General features: G+C 59.4%; 5 protein-coding genes across 5 annotated transcripts in view; 1 reads left to right on the top strand and 4 right to left on the bottom strand.

Moving 5' to 3' along the window:
* The first annotated feature begins 2,020 nt into the window (after positions 1-2,020).
* NDUFV1 (NADH:ubiquinone oxidoreductase core subunit V1) lies at positions 2,021-7,334 on the top strand. Its single transcript, XM_025879067.2, has 10 exons — positions 2,021-2,179; positions 3,259-3,341; positions 3,416-3,586; positions 4,304-4,487; positions 5,211-5,400; positions 5,799-6,011; positions 6,195-6,361; positions 6,628-6,709; positions 6,934-7,079; positions 7,181-7,334. Exons 1-10 carry the CDS (start codon positions 2,108-2,110, stop codon positions 7,265-7,267), a joined length of 1,395 nt encoding a protein of 464 aa, XP_025734852.1. The 5' UTR covers positions 2,021-2,107; the 3' UTR covers positions 7,268-7,334.
* Positions 7,335-7,747: 413 nt separating this feature from the next.
* LOC112829219 (double C2-like domain-containing protein gamma) lies at positions 7,748-11,821 on the bottom strand. Its single transcript, XM_025878682.2, is given in 14 exon segments — positions 7,748-7,984; positions 7,986-8,050; positions 8,124-8,216; positions 8,402-8,487; positions 8,586-8,737; positions 10,106-10,159; positions 10,292-10,429; positions 10,522-10,565; positions 10,568-10,628; positions 10,838-10,909; positions 10,986-11,065; positions 11,239-11,278; positions 11,280-11,625; positions 11,725-11,821. Coding segments are annotated over 13 exon segments (1,161 nt in total). The 5' UTR covers positions 11,490-11,625; positions 11,725-11,821; the 3' UTR covers positions 7,748-7,918.
* Positions 11,822-13,615: 1,794 nt separating this feature from the next.
* On the bottom strand, positions 13,616-15,679 carry NUDT8 (nudix hydrolase 8). The gene is made up of 4 exons (XM_025879365.2): positions 15,393-15,679; positions 14,626-14,758; positions 14,015-14,092; positions 13,616-13,922 (listed from the first exon to the last, which is right to left on the bottom strand). Exons 1-4 carry the CDS (start codon positions 15,584-15,586, stop codon positions 13,695-13,697), a joined length of 633 nt encoding a protein of 210 aa, XP_025735150.1. The 5' UTR covers positions 15,587-15,679; the 3' UTR covers positions 13,616-13,694.
* A 1,553-nt stretch (positions 15,680-17,232) lies between these two features.
* TBX10 (T-box transcription factor 10) lies at positions 17,233-23,827 on the bottom strand. The gene is made up of 8 exons (XM_025878681.2): positions 23,783-23,827; positions 20,954-21,221; positions 20,747-20,848; positions 20,153-20,324; positions 18,727-18,882; positions 18,351-18,418; positions 18,042-18,136; positions 17,233-17,614 (listed from the first exon to the last, which is right to left on the bottom strand). The coding sequence occupies exons 1-8, from the start codon at positions 23,787-23,789 to the stop codon at positions 17,289-17,291; spliced, it is 1,194 nt and encodes a 397-aa protein (XP_025734466.1). The 5' UTR covers positions 23,790-23,827; the 3' UTR covers positions 17,233-17,288.
* A 2,929-nt stretch (positions 23,828-26,756) lies between these two features.
* Positions 26,757-27,585, bottom strand: part of ACY3 (aminoacylase 3) — an 11,466-nt gene continuing 10,637 nt past the window's right edge. Inside the window, 3 exon segments of the mRNA XM_073883294.1 lie at positions 26,757-26,890; positions 26,893-26,988; positions 27,035-27,041. Of these exon segments, the coding sequence (XP_073739395.1) occupies positions 26,757-26,890; positions 26,893-26,988; positions 27,035-27,041 (237 nt within the window).

Here is a 27,585-nt window from a genome sequence, read left to right as displayed (position 1 = left end):
TGAAAACTGACCGGTCATGGCCATGGGACGGAGCACAGGAACAAGGAGCATTTGGAAGGCAGAATTGGCTGGACACAGTGGCTTCTGGTCTGGAGGCTGGTGGGCGAGGGGGTGCTCTGGATGGGTGGGGACTGGGTGAGGTCAGGAAGCCTCAGGCTGAGTTCGGGCGGCCAGCTGTGCTGTCTTGGGCAAGCCCCTCAGCGTTGCTAATACATTCTGTCCTCTTCTGAAAACGGGGGCTCATCCTTCCTCCGCCCTGGGTTGTGGGAGGATTAAGGAGATGACACATGGCAAGTACTTGGCACAGAGCCTGGTACTAGATGAACAGGAGACCCTGCCCCCCGCTGTCAGTTTCCCGTCGCCCCATGCCCAGCCATCCCCAATGGCCTTGTGTTCCCTTGACCCAGTTAGACAGGGATGAGGGAGGAATCCACCCGCTGGCTCCATCCTGCCCCAGAGGGAGGGATCCGTGGACTCAGGTCGGAGTCCCGGATTAGCTGTGTAATCCCCAGCTCTCTCTGGGCAACCTCTTTCCCTGCCCAGGAGTGGGGGCCTGCTGGCTGGGGGCCAGAATTGCTGGGCCCCTGGGCCTGGTACTCTGAGACCTCAGCCAAGGTGCCGAAGATTTGGTGCCTTTCTTGGGACTACCACTGGCATCTGCAATGAGTGTCACACGTGTGTTAGTCGTTCTGTGCTTTTGCGGTGGGGGTGGGGTGGGGGTGGGGACAGGGCACTCCAGGAAGGAAGAAAGGCCTCGATTTGATTCCATCTCTACCACTAGGCAGCCTCATGTCCATGGACAAGAGATGAAACCCCCATGGGTCTCAATTTTTTTCCTCACATACAAAGTTAACTCTGTTCTAGGCTGCTGTGGGGAGTATTGGAGAAAATAAGAACAGATGAGTTTGTAACTAGCAGGAGAGCAAAAAAAAAAAAAGGGCAGCAACAGGACAAGAGAACAGAGTAGCCGGAAAGAAAAGGGCATGCTTGTCACGGGACCAGGGTAACGTCTCACAGCCAAAGCGTGCCAGCGAGCCGAAAACACAGGAGTTATTCAGGCTTCTGAGACTTCCAGAGAAAGCAAAGGACGCATGACCTCCTCAGGCCCGGGGAGCACAGAGTAAGGGGAGGACAGTGAAGTCCCAAGAAGAGGGGGTCCTGGGCAGGGGCTGCGTGGGTGCCGTGGTCTGGGCCTGATGACTCTGCGGGGGGGAGAGGCCGAGTCCTTACACGCTAGGCTGCGGGCTGGCTGTGAAGGCAGTAGGGGCCACTCCCAAGATTTCAAGCAAGAGTGTCAAGTGCCAGACTCTACTGACGGGCTGAGGACGGAATTGGCTGGGAGAGCTTAGCACCGCGGGCAAGAGGATGTGCCACTCACCGACCATCTCCACCATCTCCACTCTCTCCGCCTCACCCCAACCTAAGACCTCCACTAACTATCCCCTGCCTGCCTCGAGCTGTCCCTGCTCTCTGCCCCTACTGAGCAATACTTCCCTGAGCCTGGGGGTGGGGGGGTGGGGGGGTGGGGGGGGTGCCCAGAGTGGGTCTGGGGAGAGATCAGTCTAAACGCTTGGAATAGGACAGAATAATTACAACGCGGTCACGACGGTCATCGGGCCGTAACCAGTCTGATTTCTCCTTGGGCCGTACATTTGTGCATACAACAGGTGCACATTAAATGCAGAACCTGTGGAACGTGGAAAACACCAGAACCCAGCAGAAAGCGTCACGCCACGTTTGTTTACTTGGGGTTTAAAATAAAACGGACGTGAAAAGAAAAGAAAAGAAGAGAAAGTCTGGGGTCCGGGAGCACACGTGAACTGGCCGGGCAGAGGAGCGAGAGGTTAAGCGCCTTCTTGCAGAGGGTAGAGGGCGGGCCTCGAGGCCGATGGGACTACATTTCCCAGCAGCAGCCACGCCAGACTTCCTCCTCTGTGGAAGCGGGGCCGGGGGCGGGGCGAGAGAGGCGCAGGGCAGCTTGGGCGCGCAGCCGGGGCCAGGGCGCGTGACGTTTTTCCTGTGCGCCGCCTAGCGTCCCCGGCGCGCCGGTTCTTCAGCTTCGGGGCCGTGAAGGTGACAGCGGGAGGTGACTGAACTGTCTCCCGTGATGCTGGCGGCACGGCGGCTGCTCAGCGGGTCGCTTCCCGCTCGGGTGTCTGTGCGTCTCAGCGGCAACACGGTGAGGCCCGGCCTGACTCCCGACCAGGGGTGTCCGAGGGCCCGGTCTCGCTGCGGTGCCTCTGCGCGCGCGGTCTCTTCGGTCTGTAGTGCCTTCTAGAGAACCCTCATTTCCCCAGCCCAGCAGGAAGGTTGCCGCTCCAGTCTAGGTGTAGAGAGGAATGGGTCCCAATGGAAGGCTGACTTCCCCAGCCCTCCGGCTCCTTGGCTTTCCTGTTTAACAGCCAGGCGACATAGCGGAAGATTTTGCAGGTTAAAGCGTCCTTGTCTCGTTCCTTCCTTGGCATAACCTTATGCAGGGTAAAGGTGTCACTGCCCCATTTTACAGATGCAGAAAACAAGCTTTGGGGAGGCTGTGCGTCTCCTGATGCCCCATCCAGCGTTCTGCTCCCTGTAATGACTTTTAAGGGGATGGGAGTCTGGAAGCCAGGTACCTTTAGCCCTCACCTGGCTTGCTTGCCACTGGGTCATGTGGAATTCCAGACCCCACTTCTCATCAGTTTTATCTGAAGTGCGTCTCCCTCCATCGCCTTGCATCCCAGCCCCAGTGAAGCGTTCCTTTTGCATCAGTAGACACATTTTGTTTCCAGCAGAGTTAGTAATGTAAGGCCCTGGTCTGACCAAGTTTTGGTCCAGCAGGATAGCCAGGCAAGTGAATGGACACTTCACACTGGGCTAAGGGAGATAGTATGGTGCTGTGGTTCAGGTGTGGGCTTTGACTACAGACCTGAGTTGGCAGTTCCATCTCCTGCTTTTGGTTGTGTGCCCCTCCACAAGTTCTATTTGTTCTTAGCCTCCGTTTCCTCCTCTATAAAACAGGGGAAATCATTCATGTCTCAAGGTTAGGAGGGTGAAATGGGGTTTTGGATGTCAGATGCTTAGCCTAATGCCTGCTAATCAGGAAGTGCTTACTAACTGGTGGTAGTAGTATGATGCCATGAAGGGTTCTGAGGCTTAGGCCCCTAACCTCTCCTCAGCCCAGCCCCATCTAATCAGGGGGACCCAAGAATCTGTAACTTACGGCCAGGCCCTTCATGGCCCCAGAACTGTCCTGGGACTCCTGACCCTTTGTGTCTTCAGACAGCACCCAAGAAAACCTCATTTGGCTCGCTGAAGGATGAAGACCGGATCTTCACCAACCTGTATGGCCGCCATGACTGGAGGTGAGATGGTGGTGTCCTTAGCTCGGTGGGTGGTCCTGGAGCATCCCCTTCAATGCCTTTCCCACTCTGTCCAGGCTGAAAGGTGCCCAGAGTCGAGGTGACTGGTACAAGACAAAGGAGATCTTGCTGAAGGGGCCTGACTGGATCCTGGGTGAGGTCAAGACATCCGGCTTGCGGGGCCGTGGAGGTGCTGGCTTCCCCACTGGCCTCAAATGGAGCTTCATGAATAAACCCTCAGATGGCAGGTATGTGTAGGGAGGCAGAGATGGGGTTGCAGGAGAAACCTTGGAGGTAGCTGTGGCTTACCTGGGCCTTGGGGCTGTTTCCTTGGAAACTTAAGACTGAATGAATGGGAAAATGTCACCAGAGCTTAAGTAGGTGGGACTTAGTTCTGTCTGGTCTTCCTCAAGGGTAGCAGAATCGACATAAGATTTTGACTCAGGCGTTGGTCAATTCTGCCTTCTAATTATATAGTTCTGTGCAGTCTCCTGGTCTTTTTGAACTCAGTTTTCTTTTTTGTAAGTAGATATTATATTGTGCAGGGATTAAATAGATAGTATTCATACAGCTTTTGGCCCTCACATTGATGGCACATAGAAAGCAAATGATATATGTCATCTACTTTACCTCCTTTTGACCCCAGAGACATGGCAGAGGTTCAGGAAGGTTCTGTGTGACCAAGAGCAGATTCTGGGCTCTTAGGAAAGCACAAGGGGACATTTGGACCGAGCAGAACAAAGACCTTTCCTGTGGTCATAGCCATCCAAAGATGTAATAGGCAGTGAGCTCTCTGTCATTGATGGTGAGCAAGCAGAGCCCCTGGGAACATGCTGGGAGGACAGGGAGGGATTGGCTATCAGAGGAGACATCTTTGAGGCCTCCTTGGGTGGAGTGGGATGGTGTGTAGTTGAAGGCCCAGCCCTGGTGGCCCTATAGCCTCACTGATATGCTGGCACCCACAGGCCCAAGTATCTAGTTGTGAATGCAGACGAGGGGGAGCCAGGCACCTGCAAGGACCGGGAGATCATGCGCCACGATCCCCACAAGCTGGTGGAAGGCTGCCTAGTTGGGGGCCGGGCCATGGGCGCCCGTGCTGCCTACATCTACATCCGAGGGGAATTCTACAATGAGGCTTCCAATCTGCAGGTGGGAAAGGGGAGGGGTCTCCACAGAGGGGAGGGTGCTCGGTGTGGGTGGCCCCCAGAGCTGTCTCCAGGCTCTTTCTGTATGTTTCAAAGCCTCAACTTGGGAGGCTTTCAGGGCTCTGTGACTCCTGGGGCAGGGGTGGGCTCGCAGGCATTTTTCCTGCAGAAGGGTCAAGGGGTCATTTCAGCCATTCTGAGCTTGGTGGCACCTGCAATGATGGGTCTAGGGCCAGAGTCTCACACCATTCTATTAGGCTCTTGCCTTAACAGTGAGGAGGGATACGGGAAGGGCACCTGGGACAGTGCCTGGCACATAGTAGCAATTATGTATAAGTGTTATTGCTACGTATTTAAAAACCAACCTCAAGGGTCTTTTCCTCTGTTGCAGAAGTAGCACTCATTAGAAAGATAGGAAACCGTACCCATACACAAATCTTCCACAGATCCACTACCTGTAGGAAACTGCTTATTAAAATTTTCATGATTTCCTCAGCCTTTCTTTTAAAAATACATGTAGTTGGAGAATTTGTTAAGTGTTGTTATTACAAAAATAGCACACACATTGTAAAAATCCCCACCCCTCTCTCAGAGCATCCTCTGCTCATGTCCAAGGGGAGCTTTTTCCTGGACTTTGGTGAACATGGGCTCCCGGGCCTGTTCCTGTCCCCACCACACAGTGTTCCCGGGCTGGCGGGAGTGGTGCCCTCACACTTCTGTCCCACAGGTGGCCATCCGAGAGGCCTATGAGGCTGGTCTGATTGGCAAGAACGCCTGCGGCTCTGGCTATGATTTTGATGTGTTTGTTGTGCGTGGGGCTGGGGCCTACATCTGTGGGGAGGAGACAGCACTCATCGAGTCCATCGAGGGCAAGCAGGGCAAGCCCCGCCTGAAGCCACCTTTCCCTGCTGACGTGGGTAAGAGCCGGCCCAATGCTGGGCCTTTTGCTGTGTCCTGTGGAATCCCATCTGGCTTCAGGTCCCCACTGGTCATTCTTAGGGGATTTCTGAGTTCCTTCTGGACTGGGGGCCAGAGTAGGGTGGTAACAACATAGAGGCTCTGCCTGCAGTCCCTCATGCCCCCATGTCAGACACCCAGCTCCTCTCCAGCCCTCCAGGGACTAGGGGGAGAGGGGTGAAAAGGCGGTGCAGTGCCTGCTAGAGTTTGGGGTCTAATCGGGGATGGGAATGACAGAAAGGTGAAGGGGAGCTGGATCACAGAGCAGGACCCTAGGACAGACCCCACTGCTGGGAAACCTGATCCACCCTGTCCCCACCCTCTGGTGGCCCCAGTCCCTCATCCCATTCCTCCACAGGAGTGTTCGGTTGCCCCACAACCGTGGCCAACGTGGAGACAGTGGCTGTGTCCCCCACCATCTGCCGCCGTGGGGGTGCATGGTTTGCCAGTTTTGGTCGTGAGCGCAACTCGGGCACCAAGCTGTTCAATATCTCTGGCCACGTCAACCACCCTTGTACCGTGGAGGAGGAGATGTCTGTACCACTGAAGGAACTGATTGAAAAGCATGCCGGTGAGGCCTGGGGCCACCCAGGGCCGGAGCAGGGCAGGATGTCGGTGAAGAGAGCCAGGGTGGGAGGGCCTCGTGAGGCAGCTCTGCGCAGGGGCTTGACGGAGGTCCTGGGCTCAGGACTAGGCAGGTGTGCTGGTCCCAACCCTGACCATCCATCCTTTTGGGGACTGACTGTGGTCCCAGGGGGTGTCATAGGTGGCTGGGACAACCTCCTTGCTGTGATCCCCGGTGGCTCATCCACACCACTGATCCCCAAGTCGGTGTGTGAGACAGTGCTCATGGACTTTGACGCGCTGGTGCAGGTGCAGACGGGCCTGGGCACGGCCGCTGTGATTGTCATGGACCGCTCGGTAAGGGCTGCCTCTGCTGCTCACCCGGTCAGTACCCCTCCCTGGGGCATTGCCAGCTCCTGGATCCCAGTTCCTTTGACCTGAGATACAGTCAAGTGGGAGAGGAGAGAAATCATCCCCGAGAAAATGCCTGTTGGGGTCTGGGCAGTGCCGGAAGTCTGGGGTGTGGGAGGAGGTGGCCAGAACGCTGCCGGAATCGGGGTTGCTGCTGGGGGGCTGAGGCTCCGGCCTGGGGGGGGCCTGCTCACTGTCTCTGGTCACCCCAGACAGATGTTGTGAAAGCCATTGCCCGCCTTATTGAGTTCTACAAGCACGAGAGCTGTGGCCAGTGCACCCCATGCCGCGAGGGTGAGCACCCGAGGCGGGGTGGGGGCTTTCTCTGTGGCTCACCCTAGGCCTAGGTCAGGCACACGGGCAAAGGTTGGGCTCTGGACACTGAATGGACAGCTGCTGGTTCCCAGCCAGCCGTAGCTTCTTTCGGCCCCACCCTCCCAGTGGCCCACACCCTTGGAGTGCTATTCCCTGCGCCTGGCTGAGGATCATTGGGCCCTCTCTTGCTGCCGTGGCTGCAGGTGTGGACTGGATGAACAAGGTGATGGCCCGCTTTGTGAAGGGGGACGCCCGGCCAGCCGAGATCGACTCCCTCTGGGAGATCAGCAAACAGATAGAGGGACACACCATTTGTGCCCTGGGTGATGGAGCCGCTTGGCCTGTGCAGGTACTCGCTGCCCTGCTTGTGGGCGCTGTGGTGGGTGTGCTGAGGGCTTAGCCTACTGGGATTTTCAACTCTGCTTCACCGTGTCTCCTACTCGCCTCCAGGGCCTGATCCGCCACTTTCGGCCGGAGCTTGAGGAGCGGATGCAGAGGTTTGCCCTGCAGCACCAGGCCAGGCAAGCTGCCTCCTGAGCCTGCTGCCTTGCGCTGATGTCCATCTGTCCAGATGGCAGGACAATAAAGTCACTGCTGCCCACTTTCCTGATGTGTCTTTTCCATGGCCTTGCTCTTTACTCTGCCACTGTAGCCCATTACTCATGGAAGTCTATTTCCCAGACAGAGTTAGAGGCTTCCCATACCCTGCTTGGACCCCACTTGTGGGTGGGGATAGGTCAACTCAAGGTCATGTCATGAATCCACACCTTGGCTTCCCGTGGGTCAGTTGGTCAGTCTGCCCTAGACCATCTTGAGCGCCCATCCCTCAGTGCAGATGGCAGCAGCGGTGGGGGCAGGGGGCTTTCCCAGTGTGACGAGGGGAAAACAGTGGCCTGGGGTCCAGACCTGGGCCTGGCCCTGACTGGGCTTCTGGAGGGTGGGAGCAAGGAGAACCAGGGCCCAGTCTGCCCCGTGAGGTGATGGGCAGGGAAAAGAACAGACTCTGTCTGGTCTGATTTGCAGGTTTATTCTTGCTTCATGATTGGCAGTGGGGTGAGTTTGAAAGGGGGGGTAAGGAAGCAAACTGACATGGGGCTGGGCATGGTGGGTGGGGCAGCGCCAGGTCCTCCCAGCCCTACGGGTCAGTTTTGGGGAGGGTGGTGAGCAGGGCCAGGCCGGATACCCCTTCTAGTCGTTGAGCTGGAGGGGCGTGCCATCCAGCGGGTGCCACAGCTCCAGTCGGCGGTCCACTGCAGCCCAGGCATTCACACCAGTGCCGCTGGCGTTCCCCGCCGGCCTGGCTACTCAGCTGTACCCCGCCTGGGTTGGGGGACGGGTTAGGAGCCATGTGGGAGCCCATTGGGTCCCTCACCCCGCTCCCCCGCATTCTCACCAATGAAGTCGTCAGCTGTGCCCAGGTCATAGTCCCATACGGCCACCAGCAGTGTTTTCTGGGCCAGCTCCTCCCTCAGGCCTGCTAGAAGAACTCCTGCAGGGAAGGGGGGCAAAAAGGCAGGAAGGAGGGGGCCTTGAGTCCTTTACAGGTTCAGAGACAGGCTCAGGGAGGTGAGTTGCTCAGGTTAGGGGACGGGACCTGTGCTTTCTGAGTGAGACAGAACACCGACCTCCCCAACCCCAGAGCAGCTAGGACTGCCTCCACCTGACCCTGGCCTACCTCATTGAACTCGGGGTTCAGGGTCTTCTTCCAAACACTGGTCTTGTATTTAGATCTCTTCCCCAGATTTGGACGCAGGAGACTGGTTGGGAAAGATGGGGTCGGGTTAGGTGTGGCCCTGGAGGGGGGGCTCTGGGGAAGCCCCGCTGCCCACCTGCCTGTCTACCCGTGTACACTCACAGGCGGACAAAGGGGTCTGAGTAGCCGTTGGCGTCCGTGGGGGCGAGGTGGGCGCAGCGCAGGACGCCCACCTGCAGGCCGCCCTGCCGAGAGCTGTAGCACAGGGACAGCAGGATGCGCCCGCGCTCCTCCCCTGCGGCCTCCCCCTCCTCCTGCAGGGGTGGGCTGTGGTCAGCGGATGCGGGCCAGAGCCCGCCCCCCCCCCACCGTCAGCCCCCACGGGACAACTTGAGCTGGCTACAGAAAAATCAGGGGCCAACAATTTAATGTCACGATTCCGCTTTCAAAAACAGTCACTGGCCTGGCGCACTGGAAGGGAGCTTCCAGATCCGCCGGCCCCTCCAGGGCCTGCGAAGGGGTGGGGCTTACTCAGACCACGGTACTGGTCAGCCCAGTGCATCTTTGTCACGGAGGGGAAGGGCGCTGGTGTCTGAGTGGCACAAACATGCTAGGAGCTTCCTAAATGGCCTCTCACTAAGCGCCCATCGCCACTCTCCCCCGTGTCACAGAAGCAGCTCCAAGAGGCTGTTCTCTACCTGACTGACATAGAGGTCACTAAAGTTACAAACCCCACCCTCTTCACCCCCCACCGCCCAGGGGACTGAATGGCCTTTGCCACCCTCAGCCCCTGGTGCATGCAAAGGACTCGGGGAGGATGCCCAGAAAGAATGTGCTTCTCCCACACTTAACATAGGATTCAGTTTACAGAAAGCCTAACCACCTTGCTCACATTCACTTCTCAGTAAAGGATATTCCATAAGCACCAGCCTTGCGCAGTGGTGCTTCTGTGTTGCGGGGCTGGGACAGGAAGTCCGCCTCTCAGGGGGCCTGCCCCACCTGGGTGGGTCTTGCCAGCCTGGCCTTGGCTAATTGGCAGGTGCAGCAACTTGCGGCTCCACCAGGGGGCAGACAGCAGCACCTGGCCCTTCCCGTCCTAGAGGAGCTGGGGAGGGCCTGCCCTCAGCCTTGCAGGTGCCTCGCCCCAGCTGAGCCGGGGGTGGGGTTGGGGTTCTGGCCATGCCTTTGGTCTTTGGCATAGGGCCCCCTGCAGTCATCTCTGCCTCCTGACAAGGGCCTGTCTAGGGCTACTAGCCCCAGAAGTGGTACCCACAATGCCCTAGGGATCGACCTGGAAGCCAGGGAGCCCCACCTGCTGTCCATTCTCTCCTGGACCTTGACCTGCCCTCCCAACTTGGGCCATGGACAGAGCCCACCAGTTTCAGCCTCTGCTTCCACCTGGCTTGTGTGTCTGCTTCTGAGGGCTTTGCTTGTCCCAGTACCCAGTAGTTGCTCTGGGCTGCCCTGGCCGGGGTGTCACCCTCTCTGCCCAGGCACTGGGGTCTGGCTGTTCCCTGGGGCTATGAATGCTAGGGCCTGTGAGAGAGATGGCCTCAGTTTCCCCAAGCCCACCTGGGCCTGGACACACCCCCTCAGCCCACCTCAGGCCCTGCCTGATGCACTTCAGCCTGGGCCCCCAGGCCTGCCCCTCCATCCCTGCTTGGTCCCACTGTCCTACCCACCTCCTCATACAGGGACATGCCACGGGCTGTGTCCAGGCTTTTGGGCCTCTTGGTCTGAAAGAGCAGAGAGCCTGGTCACCTTGGGCAGACATTGCCCAGGGTCCCCCTCCTTGCTCCTCCCCTTTCCAGCTTCCCCACCACAAGGATCTTGGTACCCACACCCCAACCTGTGCCAGCCCCACTCACCAGCTTCCGCCTCTCCAGACACACATCGGAGCTCCTGGCTCGACTGGGCACCAGCTCCCCCAGCGGCACCCTCAGCTCCCCCAGGGGAAGCGCCCGCCGCCGTCGTCGCAGCCGTGGGTCCTCTCTCACACACACAGCCTGGTGGTCCCCCGGGTCAGACCTGGCCAGGCAAGCCTCCCCCCACCCCCCACCTCAGCCTTGTCGCCTTGTGGCCCAGGCCAGGTCCTCACTGCAGTCTTTTGCCCAGCGTCCTGGCGGGTGAAGCCATGATAGTGAGTGTCTCCTCCCAGACAGGCCCCCTTGTGCCCCGAACCGTGCAGGTCCGCAGCTGGCTGGCCTGTGGGCCAGGTAGGGTGGATCAGGGCCTCCTTGGGCCCCAGAGCCCCACTCTGGCCCACTGTAGGCCCCCCATTGCACATCCCAGCAATGGGGAGCTCCATGCCTGATGTCCAGGTTTTGGCGGGGAGGGGCAGGGCAGGGCCAGGTGGGTGTTCCGGGCTGGGTGCAGCCAAGGGGCATCAGTAGGGGCCTGGGTGTCACCCTCACCTTGCTGGCCCCTGGCAGCAGACTGGCTTTGACATAGGCGTCCACAGAGCCCGAGGCAGGTGGCTTGAGACCCTGAGAAGAGACAATGAATGTGGGGCAGGCCTGTGACCCAGGCCCTTTGCCCATAGACCCCCGCCCCCATCCTCACCTTGGCACGGTGAGCCATGCAGTGCAGGGCGCTGTTGTCTGCGTCAAAAAGAAGCGTGAACTCGAGTGTTCCCAGGGCAGCTAATGGCAGGTGGCAGGCAGGGTCAGCTCCTACCTCGACCCCTGCCCCGTCCCCCAAATGGCACCATGGCTCCTGCCCTGCCCCTCCCCGGTCGGATGCCTGGGATGCCCCAAGCCCTACCCTGACCAGGCCGGGCCAGGAGTGTCCCCCTGCTCCCCTTGCCCCCACTCACGGCTGTCGTCTGAATCTCCCTCTGGCTCTGGGTCAGGCTGCGGCTTGGGGTGCAGAGCGTATGGCAGGGGTCACTGCAGGGTGTGGCTCTGGGGTGCGCAGGGTGTGCTTAGCGAAGGGGTAGAAGTGTGGGAAATAGTCGGAAATGCGGTGGATGGGCTGGATGGGGCCGGGGCTCACATCAATGGCCATGTGCTCCTGCGTGCCCACCCGCTGTGGCCGCCCCCTGCTCACAGCCACAGTGCCTGCCATGGGGGCTTGGACATGGGGGCAGGGACTCAGAGAAGCCCCCACGGGCTGGAGACGGGGGGAGTGCAGCGGGCCAAGGAGCCAGGGTGAAGATGCATCCCTGAGGGCGCTGAGGGGGGTCTTGGGTGGCAGCCAGGACCTGAGGACAGAGTGCAGCGTCAAAGCAGGTGGGGTGGGGGAGAACTGGGGGGCTCCAACCTGAAGGAGGCCCCCGGGGTGCTGGCCCACGGGTACTCACCGCTCTGTGAGCTCCTCCACCTGGTTTGGTTCGCTGAGTATAAGCCAGACTGGGGTGACCCTCAAGAGCAACAGCCTGAGCAAAGGGCCTCCCAGAACCCGTGAGGGAGGGGGAAGGGGCGGGGCTCGGGAGGCTGGCACCTCTCTGCCCTCAACCCCGAGGGTCCCTTCTTTAGTGCAGGGGCTCAGCCGCCCACTTCCCTCACCCCCACTTCACACACTGTCAGTTATTTTTACCACCATCACGCGCCCTGCTCCCACGTGAGGAGTCTGGAGGGCCAGAGATGGCACAAGGGGTGGGAAGTGTGAGGGGCAATGGGAAGGGACTGGGAAGGAAGGGGTAGGTGAGGCAGGAGGGATGCTGGGGGAGGGAGCACGTGGGGAGGTGTGTGGGAGTGGATGGTGGGGGGGGACACTTCGGGAGGTGTGGAGGGGGCGCACGGGAGGTGAGGTGACAGGGCTCCTGTGGAGCGGGGATGGGCGCCCAGGGAGGAGACTCCAAGGAGGAGGGCGTCTGCAATCCGGGCCTCTAGCAGCCCAAGCTTTACAAAACACGAATCTTATCACTTCAACACCCGTCTGCCCCTCTCCCAGCCTGGAAAAAGTTCCTAACCCACCACTGAAGCATGTCCCCTTGACACCCCATGGTGGCCCCTGAGTGGTGGAGCCCCTCCCTACCCCCACATTGCTAATCTTGTTTCCTCGAACACCCCAAACTTTGTGCATACACTGCTCCTTCTGTTCCAACTTCCCTCCTTTGCCCTTTGATCTGGCCTACTCTTGCCCCCCCGTTGGTTTCAAGGTCATTCTGCAGGGGAACTTGGCTGGTTTTTTACCTACTCAACCTTCCCTTCTCTCTTCCCATTGGTCCTTTGGGGACTGCCCCTTCCCTAGTCTCAGTCTAGAAGGTTCATCCTCCTCCCCAGTTCTCTGCCCACAGACCCTGCCAAACAATTAATTCCAACTAGAGCAGGCCATGTGACAGGCTCAGGGAGGGCCAACGAAGTACAACTCTGGGTTAAACGGCCAGAGAGAGAAACTGTTTTCTGTTGATGGGATACTGGTGCTGTGCCACCCTACAGCTGTTGCCCTCTCCTTACCTCTCACCCCTGCAGAGTAGAGATTCTCCAAGAGTGAGGCCGACACGGTGGAAAGCACAGTAAGAGAAAGCCCCTGAGCCCCTGGATCCAGCCATGCCTGAAGGTAGTGTATCTCGTGTTTATCCTCTTTTGGCAAAGTCGTCTAGTGGGTGGAGTTTCCTATCACCTGTCCTGGCTAATATTGCCCAGTCCACCATGACAAGGTCAGACTGCTTACCATCTCTCTCTGGTCCACATAATTGATGTATAGTTCCACTATTATCTGTGATTAATTAATATACAATCACATGATCATGTGGGACCTGCTCTGAGGTCTTCCCCAGACTGTCACGCCCAGAGGCCAGGGCAGCATCTGAAGATAAGGCCCCAGCACAGTACCTGGTGCATGGTAGGAGCTGGGCATGTTGGAACTTTGCAGTAACAAGTGGGGCTCCTCTTTGGATTCCTGCAGCCTGGCACGGGGTCAGCTAGACACAGAGGTGGGAGCAGGAACTGGCTAAGTAGTGGCTGAGTGTGGCCTCTAGAGTCAGAGAGGGCTTGGCAAAAGTTCTAGCTTGGGGTGACCTTGGGCAAGGTGTCTCTTCTCTCTGAGCCCTGGTCTCACCGGCCAGGGCCAGCATTGGCCCCACCTCAGGTCTGTGGTGAGAGCCAAGTACCTGTACTTAATAAGTGCCCACTGGTCAGTGTGTAACAGCATGATGGGACAGAGGCACCCCAGCCAGGAGGCCAGTTGTCCCATGGGGTCTGCCCAAAGTCAAGGCCCCAGTGCAGAAGATAACAGCTGCCACAGGATTGGTAAAAGCTCTTTATTCAGTCCGTGAATGGAGCTGGCCCGGCAGGGTGAAGGAAGGGGCTGCCTGTGGCCAGGCCTTCAGACTGTGGGCCGCTCTGAGCTGGCCAGGCGGGGTTGGTAGGCGCCAGGTGCCAGCAGCTGCAGGGTGAACTCAGTGATGATGGCCGTGAGCCCCCAGACACGGTGGGGCCCATGCAGGAAGACAGGCAGCGTGTAGCTGAAGTGGCCATGCCGGCAGAAGTGGGTATACCCTTGGTTCTGCGCCTGCAGCAGGTGGGCCAGGGGGAGTGCAAATACCTCGTCCACCTGTGGAAGGAGGCAGTGAGAGGGCGGATGGAAGACTGCTGTGGACAGAGCCTCCCCCAGTTGGCTGACCCCCCACCCTCCTCCCCACTCACCTCTTCAGGGTTGGGCCTGAGACTCTGGGGATCCAGTGGGCCCACGCCAGCAAGCACTGGCACCACGCTGGCCTTTTGCTGGGGCAGGAGGGTGACAGGCAGTCAGGGGAGGCCTGGCCTTGGGGAGGGGAGCCTAGAGGGAGACCCCACCTTGCCATCCAGAGCCTGTCAGCATTGGAGGCCCCTGCCCTTGAGCCCTCTCCAGCCACGCTGACTAACTCAGGGCCCTCAAACTCGCTAGAGCCATCCAGCCCTCTTGGCCTTTGCAGACTGCTCCCTCCACTTAGAATAACCTTCCCTTACTTTTACTCCCCTAAAATCTCCCACTCATCATCCAATCCCTGCCTACCCTGTGAAGCTTTCCCCAACCCTCCTCCACCAAGCTGGGCAGAGCTGGCTTACCCTGGGGCCACCTCCAGCCCCAGAACTGAGCCTCAGGATTCCCCCGTGAAAAGGAGCTAAGATACCCCTGGCCTCTCCCTGATGGGTTGTGTGGGAATGGAACAGGACCACCAGGCAGGTGTCTGGTGCTCCACCATGCTGTCTGCCTGCCAGAGGCCGTTACCATCCTCCTGGTCCCTGATGGTGGCCTCAGGGTCTGGCAGCCTTACCCTGTCATGTACAGGCCGCAGGACACCCCACACATGCTCCTCGGGCACAGTAAGGCCCAGCTCCTCGTGGGTCTCCCTTAGGGCTGTGTGCACCACATCCTGGTCAGTGGGGTCACATTTGCCTCCTGGGAAACTGATAAGCACAGGAAGCCTGGTCCTTGGTCTGTTGGGGCCTTGGTGGGTGGGGGTGACAGCTGTGGCAGAGGGCTAGTCACCCACCTAAGCATCTTCTGTCTCTGTCTCTAGCGTGTAGTGAGGCCTCGGGCAAGCCACATGACCTCTCCAGGCTCAGTTTACCCCCCTGAACGACAGGGGTAAGAGTGAGGCCCTGGAGTTCACACACGCAAGTTTTGCCTATGGTGGCCCCAGTGGCGCTATGACCCTAATGCGTCCCTAGTTTCCCCCGGAGGATGGGGGCGGGACCAGGGCGGGAAGCCAGGCAGCCCCGCCCCGCGAGCTGCTTCGGCTCCAGGATCCGAATCTCCCCTGAGTCGCCGGCAGGGGGCAGGGTCTTGCCTTTTTAGAGAGGCGGGCACAGCTCCGAGAGGTGTCCCCAGCCCGAGGTGGTGCGGGACGCTACTCGAGGGGTCCGGCGTGGCGACCGGACTGGAGCACCCGCGGCACCAGGCTCGGGGCGGAGGGACGCGGGGCGCGGCTCTCCCCAGACCCGTTCCCCAGAGGCGGAAACCCAGGCTCGGAGAGGCGAAGCGCCTTGCTCAGGTCCCTCCGGTCCTCCCAGCAGGGACAGGAGTTCCCTGCCGGTGTACCTGACGTCACCCTTGTGGCTCCCGGCCAGGCGGCTGGACCGCAGCGTGTAGAGCAGCGCCGGGACCCCGCGAACCGAGCACAGCGGCACCAGTACCGCGGCCGCCGCGGGGCGCGCGCGGAGCCGGGCCGTGGCCCCAGCCAGCAGCCGCCGGCAGCGCCGCTCACCCTCCGCTGACAGGCAGTCGGGCTGCATGTCCGGCCCCGCGCAGCCGGGACACGGAGGGCGCCGGGCCTCCGGAGGGAAGGGGAAGGACAGCACTCGCACTCCGCGTCCCCTGGGAAGCTGGGCGGGGCCGCGGGAGCAGTCGCCCCGCCCCGTGCGGCTCCGAAGCCGCGCTGGCTATGCCCCTTGAGGTGGGGGGACCTATACAAGAGGCGGGGCCTCAGCGGAACGGGGCGGGGGCCTGAGGGAGAGGCCCCGCCTCCAGCTGGTGGGGCGGGACCGGAAGGGGCGAGTCCCGATGACTTGGGTTCCGGCAGAGGGGCGGGCCTGGGCTGAGGGCGGAACTGGCGTTGGGGGTGTGGGGGGAGTGCGTCAGAGGCCGTGGCGCTTCTCGCTTTGCGCGCGTCCAGCTTCCGGACCCGGCCCTTCTTCTTCTTTTTTTTTTTTTTTTTTTTAAGATTTTATTTATTTATTTGACAGAGAGAGCGAGAGCAGGAACACAAGCAGGGGGAGTGGGAGAGGGAGAAGCAGGCTTCCCGCCGAGCAGGGAGCCCGATGCGGGGCTCGATCCCAGGACCCTGGGATCATGACCTGAGCCGAAGGCAGACGCTTAACGACTGAGCCACCCAGGCGCCCTGGACCCGGCCCTTCTGACGGCGGGGTTCGGGAGTCGGGGTGTCGGGCTTCGAGGCTTTGCCGGGCCCCGCGTCCTTCCACGCCCACGTGTGCCCGTCCCTTTCCTAACGACCTAACGTGAAGTGCTCCAGGATGTTCGGAGTCAGCGTTTCGGGGATCCACGGGGCGCCCCTCCCGGAGGCTGGGGACGTCAGGGGCTGCGGGAGGAGTGCCCAGCCGGGTTCCCCTCCGGGCTCCTCTCCGGGTTCCTGTGCGTGGTGCACGCCGCGCCATCCGGCTCCAAGCGACCCGTTCCAGCCCCAGGCCTTTGCCCTGCTTTTCCCACCGCTGGGAGCTTGTCTCCCCTCCTCCCCGCCCCTTTCCCTCGCAATTTCTACTCCTTTGGGTGTTGGTTTAAATGTCACCTTTCTGTGAAGCTCTCCTGCCTCAAGTCTTGATTGGATTCTCAGGTCCCTCCCCCCCGCCCCCCATCTTGGCCTGGCCCGTGTGGTCACTGCCTGTCATGTTTCTGCGTCCCTCCAGACCCCGGCTTCTCAGGACCAGGCCACCCCGATCTTGGGCACGGCACCTATACGTGGAATGGCAGGCGTCACCATGCTTTGCATTGACTTTGAGCAGGTGCCTCTTTGAGCTGCAGTTTCAGTCTTCATCTGGACACATAAGGCGGGGAACAGAAACTGCAGCCTCACTCAAAGCCCTGCCTCTTGGCTGGTGTCAGCACCTTTGCCATCACTGTACCCCAAGGGATACCACTGGCACTGGGCAGAGATTTGGGATGTCTGCAGCCCATTATCTGGGGTCTGGGTGTTCCTGAGTCCCTCCACCCCCAGCCCCGGGGACAGAAGTGCTCTGACTACTCATGCCAAATGGTTTAATGTTGGGAGAAAGGGAGAGGTAAAGCAGGGTGTGGAGGAGTCCCCCCTCAAGGCAGAAGAAGGGGACAGGTTGAGGGGAGATGGCTGTTTCCAAGCCTGGCACCTGCTCAGCCTTGCTGTGATTCTGGACAGGTAGCCTCCCTCTCTAGGCTTCCACCTGCCCTGCTCTCCTTGGAAGGGGACAGGGCCTCTGTAGAGGCAAGGCTGGAGGAGGGTAGTGTTCAGGGCAAGAGGAGTCTGTCCACAGGGCCCTCGTCATCACTGAGGGTCCTGGACAAGTCCCAAGCACAGGCAGTGGGGGACAGGAGCCCCAGCCTAGCTGGGAGGGGCAGGCCCTCCTGATCTCTGTCAGCCTGAATATTGGGGAGGGGATATGGCGTTGGTCGGGCCCTTGGGATTCTGAGGGGACTTGAGGCTCCAGGGTATAGGCCCTGGTAGTTGAGGGGCTGGTAGGTGGCTGGGGCCAGCAGAGCCTCAGGGGGGGACAGCAGCTGATGGTGCATCCGGGCAGATGTCCTGGAGTTGGAGGCCAGAGCTTTGCTGGGGTCTGAGGGAGGATATGGTAAGTGGAGCCCAGACCTCCCCTTACATCCTCAGCCTCCCTTGTTCCTTCCCTGCTCCCATCCCATCCCTCCCCTTGTCAGCCTTTGCTCTTGTTCTTCCCTCTCCCTTCCCTCTTCCCCACCCCCTCTCATTATCTAAACCCTTCCCAGTTCCTCAAGGCCCGGCTCAGGAGCCACCTCCTCCAGCGAGCCCACCTGAACCGCCCACCCCAGCTCTTAGCACCTTGTCCCTGTGCTGTTCTCTCTGCCCTTAGTCCCACATTGTCTCAGAAATCTCTGCCTCCTCCTCTTTGTCCACACAGGTGCCCGGTGGGCTTGCTGAACATGCTGAAGCCCCTTGCTGGAGGCCCTGTGGCCCTGTCAGCTCACTTCCTGCCCACCATGCAGGCTCTGGTCCTCCGGGGGGCTAACCTTTTTCCTGCTCTGCGGGGCCCTTCAGCAGGCAGGAGCTGAGGCTGCTGTGACTCCAGGCCGGGATGCTGAGCAGGGCTCGTGGAGATACAGTCCTGAAGATGCGACAAGCAGGAATGGAGGCAGGAGGCCAGGGGGAGAGCCCAGGCCAAGGGTCGTGATCAGTCAGGCAATGGGACCCCAGGACGAGTCAGTGGGCATGACCCTCAGAGAAGGGCAGGAGCCAAGGCCTTAGGTGAGGCCCCAGGGATGGGGTGTGAGGGGCTGGGTTAGGGCAGCCGGGCGGAGCTGCCAGGGCCCAGACAGTACCAGGAGTCCGAGTCAGTCTCCCTAAAGCCCTTGGCAAAAGGGTTGCTGGCGATTTTCAGCTGGGTGATCTGCAGAGGAGAAAGTACGGTTATGCGCCAGCCCTGAGCCAGGGAAAGGCTGTGGGGCCCCACATTCAGCCACCCCATCTTCCCTGGACACCCCAATCAGGAAGCCCTGGGACCTATGCACCTCAGCCCGGGAGCCATTGGGCATGATGGCAGGGGAATGATCGAGGGCAGAGGTCTGCTGAGTCCTAGAGAAGGAGAGAAGGGCAGGGCTCCGTGAGCACGTAGGAGCTCAGAGCCTTGGGCCTCAGTCTCCGTGCCTGTGAAATGGGCTGGCAGCTAGCTGCCTCGTGAGCTGTGGCCCAACCCACCCGGTGGTTCTGATAGGCTGTCACGGCCGTGAACTGGGTCTCCGTGAAGATGAAGGACTTGAAGTTCTCCTGGGCGTAGCGCTCACTGTCCTTGCGTGGGTCCACGAAGACCACGTGGAACCGGGGCTGGTAGCGGTGCATGGAGTTGAGAATGATCTGGAGGGGGTGCAGAAGGCGGTGTGCAGGGGAGGAGCAGCAGACCCTCCCCGAGGCTAAGTCCTCTCCAGGGCGGGAAGACTGCCTTTCTTATAATGGGGGTGCCGAGTCTGGCCTTGAGAGCCTACGGTTCTGTGGCAAAGGCCCCTTTATCCCTGAGTATTTTTGCCACTCTGCCTTCTCTCACATCCACATCCCGCTGTCAGCTTTACCTTCAGAAATATCCAGCAGCTGACCACCTCTCCCACCCCACCACCTCCACCACTCCTCCTAATCACCATCATGTCCCCCTGGATTTCCTCAGCCACCTCCTGGCCGGTCTCCCTGCCTCCACCCAGCTTCTCTGTCCATTCTGCACACAGCAACCCCGGTGAGGGGGAGCTGGGCTCCCCCCTGCCATCAGGTTTCCACAGTGGCCCCAGGATAGGCCTCCCTGACACCTGTCACCCCCTGCTCAAAAGCCTCCTGTGGCCACCGCACAGAGTAAAAGCCAGAGCCCTCTCCACAGCCTATGGGCTCTGCAGATCAGCCCTGGCAGCCTCAGGGTCTCTCCAACCATCTTGCCTACTCACCCCACTTCAGCCACGTGGGAGCCTCCTTGCACTTCCCCACACTGACTGGCCCAACATTCTGCAGCCTCAGGGCCTTTGCACTTGCTGTTCTGTTCCCTGCAACAGCTCCCACTTATGTGTGCACAGGCCGCCTTCCCCATTTCCTTTAGATCTCTCTTCAAATATTGCCTCAGCAGCTTCTAGAACCCCCCTGAATGGACAATTCACCTCTGTCTCAGCACCCCCTCCCTAGTTCCTTTTTCTCCTGGTATTTATCACCATCTGAGACACTACACACGGGGCCTTCTGGATTCGTTGCTTACCATCTGCCCCCTACCCCAGGAGGTGAGCCCCATGGAGGTAGGGATCTTTGTCTGTTTGACAAAGTGGAAACAATGCTGTGTTCCTGCACCCACCATGGGCCTGGCCTGTGGTGGGCATTCCATAAACACTGTCTACAAGGAGGACAGTGTTTGCTGGAACATTCCCACACCTCCAGCCCACTTACCCACCTGCTTGGACAGTCCCCTCTGCTGTCCAACCCCTGGCCAGGTGAACTTGGCCCCCAGCATTGGCCATCAGTAGCAGGTGGGGGTGCTGGGCACCAAGGCCCCTGCGTATTAACGACATGGCTAGCCCTGGTCCCAGGCTTCATTATGATCAGGCCCCAGTGTCCCCAGCCCTGGCTTAACCCCTCCCCACCGGGGCTGGTGCCTCACGTGGCCATTGTCATCCAGCAGGTTGTTGGTCAGCTTGAGCTTGTCAAAGGACACAATCTGGCGCATCCACTGCGCGCCCTTGGCCGGCGAGTCCGGGTGGAAGTGCACACGACCAGGCGTGACTGGGTCTGCTTTGCCTGCCACCAGCCAGGCTGAGCTGTGAAAGGCGTACCTGGGGGGCAGAGCAGGTGGCAGGGGTGCCCCATCTGTACCCCATGGCACTCATCTGCTGCCCCCACCTGGAGCCAGGGCCGGCGGGGCCAAGGGGCCATCCCTCAACATTACTGCCCATGCACTATCCCCATCTTGCACATGAGGAACGGGAGACCCCAAGAATGCTCTCCGGCCTTGAGTTCCCTGTGGCTGCACTGGGCTAGCCCACTCTGCCTGCCCAGGCTAGCCCGCTACCCACTTGAGACTGTTGGCTGCCCAGAGCTGGGGTCCCCCCTGCCTTCAGGCTTCCACTGTTGCCCCAGGATAGGCCTCCCTGATGCTGCTCCGACTGGCCCCTGGCTCCCCACAGAGTGCAGGTAGGGGTCTCCTTCCTGGCTCGGGCCCTGCTCTCTGAGCTGCTTCCCTGGCCAGCCGCCAGACCTGTATCTTTTGTCATCCAGAGGCACGAAGTCCATGAGCAAGGCATAGTCAGCCAGTGTGTCCATGCCCAGGATCTTCACCTGGAAGGTGGGAAACATCCTCCTGCAGGAGAGAGGTGCTCAGCAGCCCAAATGCGGCTCCAGCATGGCCCCCTGTCCCTGCCACGCGCGCACACACACATATAACACACACGCCTGCTGCTCACACCTGCCCGCCTTGGTGACAATCATCTCTGTGCCCAGTTGGTTGAATTCCTCCCACAGAGTCTTCATCTCCAGCTGAACTGTCACACTGGACACACGTGGGTTCTTGGGGCCCTGCTTGCTGGGCTCGGCCATGACTTGGGCTCCTGTGGAGCCGGTGGAAGGGCCTGACGGGAATGGGGAGTCCAGCCGGGGCTCCCAGCTGGAGCTGGTCATGGGCAGGGCGTAGGGCTCTGAGGACGCAAGTACCCCAAGGCCAGCAGAGAGGAAGCCTGGGGAGAGAGGATGAAAGTGTGGACCCCTGTTTGCCTCACCCCTTTGCCACCAAGCCAGCTCTTAAGTGCCTCTTCCTCCAGGAAGCCCTCTCTGATTGCCAGGCCTGTGTTCCCAGAGTCTCCCTGACTGAACATCACTTCATGAGGTAAATGCTGACTTAAAGCTCGAGGAGGCCAGAGACAGGGCCTGTCTGGTTCCCCAGGGAATCTTTGAGCCATCAAGTGGCCTCATGGCTTTGAGCAAATTGTTTCACCCCCTGGATCCTCCGTTTCCATATCTGTCACACGGGGTCTTTAATACCTGCCTCAGAGGGTCCATGGATTACAGTGCCTGGAGCACAGCAGACCCTTCAAAAAGGACACCTGTTATGCATGAGAGGCTATGTGAAGTTGTGGGGTTGGGGAGGAGCGTCTTAGCTCCACGGAGACCCAGCTGTCTGGTGCTGCTCCAGGAGATCTGAGCCGAGAGGAGACCCTGGAATCACCGACTCTCACCCGTGTCTGACCTCGAAAACCTGCCCAAAACCCGCCTCCAGCAGCCAATCCTAATATCCTTCTGCTCTGGCCGCCTCCCTTTTTCCTAAATTTCCTGTTTTTGATATAGGGTCCTGGCACAAGCCTTGGCCAAAAGTTTGCCACCTTCTATTCTTAAAAAAAAAAAAAAATCCTGGGGCGCCTGGGTGGCTCAGTCATTAAGTGTCTGCCTTCGGCTCAGGTCATGACCCCAGGGTCCTGGGATCGAGCCCCACATTGGGCTCCCTGCTCCGCAGGAAGCCTGCTTCTCCCTCTCCCACTCCCCCTGCTTCTGGTGCCTCTCTCGCTGTGTCTCTCTCTGCCAAATAAATAAATAAAATCTTAAAAAAAAAAAATCCTAACTACAATGAGATACTACTTTACACCCACAAGGAGGGCTATTACCAAAAACAAAACAAAAACCAAAAACAAAGCAAAAAATACGCTGCAGGTATCGGTGAGGATGTGGAGAAGTTGGAGCCCTGTGTGCATTGCTGGCGGGATGGGAGATGGTGCGGCCATAGAGAACAGAATGACCAGACATATGATCCAGCAATTCCACTTCTAGGCATTTACCTAGAAATGGAGAATTGCACAAAAGGAACTGGGGGCAGCGACCTGAACAGATAGGTGTACATCAGTGTTCACAGCAGCACTGTTCCCAGTAGCTAAAAGGTGAAAGCACCGCAAATGTCCATTGATGGATGAATGGATGAGCAAACTATGGCCTATCCAGACAACGGAATATTATTCCCCCTTAAAAAGGAAGGACATTCTGCAGTGTGCCATTACATAGATGGACCTTGAGGACGTTACGCTAAGTGAAACAAGCCAGACACAAAAGGACAAATCCTGTGTGATTCCATGCATCGTCCGATTCACAGGCAGGGAGGAGAACGGTGGTTGCCAGGGGCAGAGGGAGTGGGAGGGGAGTGGGCATTTAATGGGGACAGAGTTTCAGTTTTGTAAGAGGCAAGAGTTCTAACGGATGGTGGTGCTGGGTGCACAACAGTGTGGATGTCCTTCATGCCCCTGAGCTCTACACTTAAAAATGGCTAAAATGGAAATTTTGATGTTATGTACATTTTACCACAATTTTAAAATTAAAACTAGGAAAAAAAAAGTCCTGAAACACCGACTATTAGTTTCTAGCCGCACCCTAGCCAGAGCCGGTGCGCAGGAGGTGCCTCATCTGAGCGTGGGGCTTGGCCTGTGGCCCCTCACGAAAGCCCCTGGGAGTTCTGGGGTCTGGGAGTGGGTGGGTCTCTCTGAGAAGGAGGGGCCACATCAGCTCTCCATTCCCCAGAGGGGCAGGAAGGCTACAGGGGCTGAGGTCCCTCGGCACCTGGACCAGGCCGTCAGACGGGGGCAACTGTCCATTGTTCAAAGGCCCTGCTGGGGCAGGCCCATCATCCAGGCAACCAGTGCTCCAGGATCCATGGTGCTGGTCCCTAAGGGAGAGTCTCAGGGCTTCCCTGGGCCTGGGGCCTTTGCAGGCTGGTCGCTGGCGCCCGAGTCTTCGACGAGCCCATCCTCTGCCCACCTCGGTCAACAGGCCACCCTTCAGTGCTCTCAGGAACTCGGGAGGGGCCTGTTCTCTGCCTGGTTCCTCTAAAAGTAGGCATCCCTTGGGGTCAGGATTTGACAATTTCCCACAAGCATGGAGGCAGGTCAGGAGAGGAAGTTAGAAGCTTCTTGTCCAGCTCCTCCCCCACCCCCACAAACTTGATACTCAATGGGTGAAGCCCAGAGAGGGGAGGGGACAGGCCCAAGGTCGCCCATGCCTGAAAAGGCTGTCCCTTCCCAGGAATGACTCATTACCCCTGCCCGGCAGCCCCCCTATATTTGTACCTGGGTGGCTGTGAGCCCATCAGCCCTGCCCTGGTGGGATCTGAGGCCTCAGCGTGCGGTGCCCCTGCCCCACCCTCTGGCCCAGGACCTGGGTCCAGCGGGGTTTCCTTGGTCCCCACACCAATCCCTGCCCTTCCGCATCACCCCAGAGCCTGAGCCCAGCCGTGGGGCCACCTTGGCTGCCTACACCGTACCTGCCATGGGGACAGCCTGGACGTTGGCTCCTAGAGGAGCCCCGCTCAGCGGCGCGGCTCCGCTCTGCAGGACTGTCCTTCCCTCAGAGTGATGGCTCAGGTCTTGATTCTCCACTGGAGCTGGGCACCTGGTCTCTGCAGGCGGGACCCTGGTTCTGGGGGGAGGCAGAGCCCCTTCTCCAAGCCGCGCTCAGACTGGACTGAGGCTGGCGGGGCTTGTCCAGCTCCAGGCGTGGTGCTGTGTGGGAGGGGGGCAGGTGGGGAGGCTCTGACGTTGCAAATCCTCCTCTCCCCCTCCCGGTCCGCTCTCCCAGCTCCCTCCCTTCCCCAGCTCGGAGACCCCCAGCCGTTCCTGATCAATGGACCCAGGCACAGGGTGGGGGCCCATCTTGAGGACCTGTTGGGTGGTCCGCAGGGGCCCTGGCCTGGTGACTGGAGGGGTTCGGAGCCTAAAGGGCTTGGGGGAGGCTGGGGAGGCTGGGGAGGCTGCAGGAGCATGAGGGCTGGATGGCAGAGGTGCTGCCCTCTCATGGGGACCCTGACCCCTGACCCCTGACCTGGGGCTGCTGGTGCGGCATGGCCTGGGCAACTGGGGCAGGAAACACAAGGGGGCAGCGTCGACAAGCAGTGGCAGAGGCAGAGCCCCTGATGGCTCCGACCCACAAGCTGTGCAAAGCTGGTGGCTTCTTGACGGGCCCCGTGCCTCAGTTTCCCCAATTGTAATAAGTGCATAATCTCTTCTATCTGGGATAGACAGCAGTAAGCTGATCCTATCCTGATTGACAGGGCCTACATAGTCCCCACAGGGTGGGAGCCTGGCCCAGGTCAGAGGTCACTGGTCTGTCTGCTCTCCCCAGCCTGACCAGGCACTTTGTCCAGGCTGCCCCTCCTGTCCAGGCCGGCCATTCAGGGACACACAGATCGCCAGTCAGGAAGGCACAGGGGGGTGGGGCACCCCCAAATTGGTTGCTATCACTTGACAGTGCTGTTTGGCCATTTCATCCCTGCCATACAGCCCAGGGAGGGTTATCGGGCTGGACTCCAAGCTAGCCCGTTCTGGAAGGGGGTATTTGAGCCCCCAGGCCAGTGCTAGGTGAGAGCACCTCAGGCTGTGCTGGGGTCCCCAAGGCAGGTGAGACCCCGCCTCCTCCAACACACCTCCTCTACTGGGGATGTGGGGTGGGCAGAGGCCCATACCTGAGAGTGGCCATGGAGGGACCGAGGGTTGGAGGGGCTGCTTCTCTCCAAGTAGGACATCCCGGCTCCTCCCAGAGCCCCATACCAGGGGGCCGACCTCTCTTCCCTTCAGCTTAGGGATGCCGCCTGCTTCGGTCTCCTATACCCCAGGTTCCTGCCAGCTGAGCTGGGAGAGGCGGGTGGATCCCTGGCCTAGACCCATGCCCACCTTTGCTGTTTGCACTGGGGCAAGATAGGGGGCTTCTCTGTGCTTGTGAAGGTCCCAACGGCTCTCAGGGGCCACGCAGTGGGGTGTGGCCGGACAGGCCACCCTGTCCCGGGATCCACAGTGGGACCGTTGGGAGAGGGGAGAGATGATGGAGGGGCTTGGGAGATTCCCACCAATCCTGGTGGCTCCCCATCAGCCTAGACTCCCAGGAGTGGGCCGGCCCGGGGTTCTGCTGGCTACTGATGTGTGTGTGTGTGTGTGTGTGTGTGTACTTGCACTCAACTTTGGTCTGTGTGATGGAAAACACCCCCTCCACACGTGTGTGAGCACACTGACACGCCAACCCACACGCACACAGACGAACTCAAGGCCCAATGCCCTGTGCACACGTGCACAGGCTCCTGCGTGCATGCACACACAGCTCTCTTGCACATACACTATGCACACAGGTGCACCTCTCTGCACAGCCTCCTCCCCGGCTGGCCTGCCCTTCCTGCCCGAGGCGCCTGCTGGCCCCCCTGCCCCCTCATCCATCTTGCCTGCCAGCCCGTCCCTGGTGCCCCCATATCCTTCACACCTTCTCATCTTGCTGCTCAATAGCAGGAGGCCGCGTGGCAGCTGTGGCCGCGGGGAGATGGATGGGCCAGGCAAGGGTGCAGAGGGGCCAGGGAGTGACGCCGCCCGTGGACGGAGCGCCGGGCCCCCCAGGCACCTTGTCAGGCTTAGGTGGGTGTGGAAGCTGTCAGGCTGTGTCCAGTCTGGCCTGCAAGGACCCCCTGCAGAGTGCCTGGGTCAGGACTGAGGGGACCCCAGCAGCAGACCTTGTGCCCGCTCCTTCCTGGGGTACTGAGGAGTTCCATCCAGCCTCCCTGGTAGGACTTCCCCTACCCCAAGCCAAGGCACCTTTTCCCTTGTCCCTGCACCTGGGCGGTCTGTCCTGGGTGCAGAAAGCCTTGTTGAGCTCTCCCCCTTCCCCAGCCCGACTCCCCCTGAGCCCCCATGGTCACTGGGCACATTACACATTGGAAATGCACATCAGGGCTGTGCCCAGCCACATATAGATCCCCCCAGAAGGACGGCCCAAGGTACTTTGGTCTTGGAAACACATGTGTGTGCATTCACACACACACGCAGCACCTGGGCAGGCACACCCATGGTCACCCACACCCATGTGCACATGGACACAGGCTTCTGCTCTCTCAGACTGACTCCCGGGCCCTGGGAGTGAAGGCAGGTTGGGGGGACCCCTCTGTTTTCTCCAGGACAGTTTTTCTCCAAGTGGGATCTTCCCCCTGGGCACTGATAGACAAGCGTGGGTACAGAGACAGCCACTGCTGTCTCCGGGACACACAGCATGTCCAAGACCATGCTGGGCCAGACCTGCCCCAGATCCTGAGATCACAGAGAGACCATGCAGGACAGAGGACAAAAGCCATTAACCCCTGGACATCTTCCATTTTATAGATGGGAAACTGAGGCACGGAAGTACGGGGCATGGCAAGGAACAGGGTATACAGCAAGTGGCAAAGAGGGGTCCTGGGGTCCGGATTGTGGCTCAGGACCCACTGTTCAGGTGGGAGGGCTGAGCCTGGGCAGGCCTGGCGTGGGTTAGGGACCTAGGGTGGGGGTAAGGGCAGGCACAGAGAATGTGAGCTTCTTAGTCTGGAGGGAGGCAATGCCCCTCTCATAGTAGGTGGCCTCGTGATGAACATGGGGTACACAGCAGACTCCCCCTCATAGAGCACATCCTCATCACTGAACATCTGGAAGATGGCCATACTGGGCAACAGTAGCTGGAAGTCTCAGTCATGGGAAGAGAGCCAAGGGCCAAGGTTGCTGGGGCCGACCTCTACCCTAGACCCTGTGTTTAGAAATGGAGACACAAGTCGCCTTAGAAAGACAGTTGTCATGGGGCGCCTGGGTGGCTCAGTTGGTTAAGCGACTGCCTTCGGCTCAGGTCATGATCCTGGAGTCCCGCATCGGGCTCCCTGCTCAGCGGGGAGTCTGCTTCTCCCTCTGACCCTCCCCCCTCTCATGCTCTCGCTCTCTCTCAAATAAATAAATAAATAAAATCTTTAAAAAAAAAAAAGAAAGAAAGACAGTTGTCACTGTGGAAGTGTAGCCTAGTGGTTAAGGCACAGATAGTAAGCCTGAGTTCACATCCTTGCAAGCTGTGTGACCCTGAGCAAGTCACTTAACCTCTCTGGTCCTCAGCTTCCTCGACAGTAAAATAGGAACTACAGTATCTTCTCCTATCATCCTGAGGTTTAAATTAAACCATTGGTAGTGCTTAAAACTGTGTCTGACACACAGTAAATATAATATAAAAGTTTACTTGGAGTGGTGGGGGTTGGGAGGGATGGGGTGGCTGGGTGATAGACATTGGGGAGGGTATGTG

This window comes from Callorhinus ursinus, unplaced genomic scaffold, assembly GCF_003265705.2.
Source record: "Callorhinus ursinus isolate GAN/ISIS: 27379988/994484 unplaced genomic scaffold, GSC_fseal_2.0 scaffold51, whole genome shotgun sequence".
NCBI classification, from domain to species: domain Eukaryota; kingdom Metazoa; phylum Chordata; class Mammalia; order Carnivora; family Otariidae; genus Callorhinus; species Callorhinus ursinus.
The sequence above is the reverse complement of the archived record's forward strand: the minus strand, read 5'-3'. Positions and strand labels throughout refer to the sequence as shown.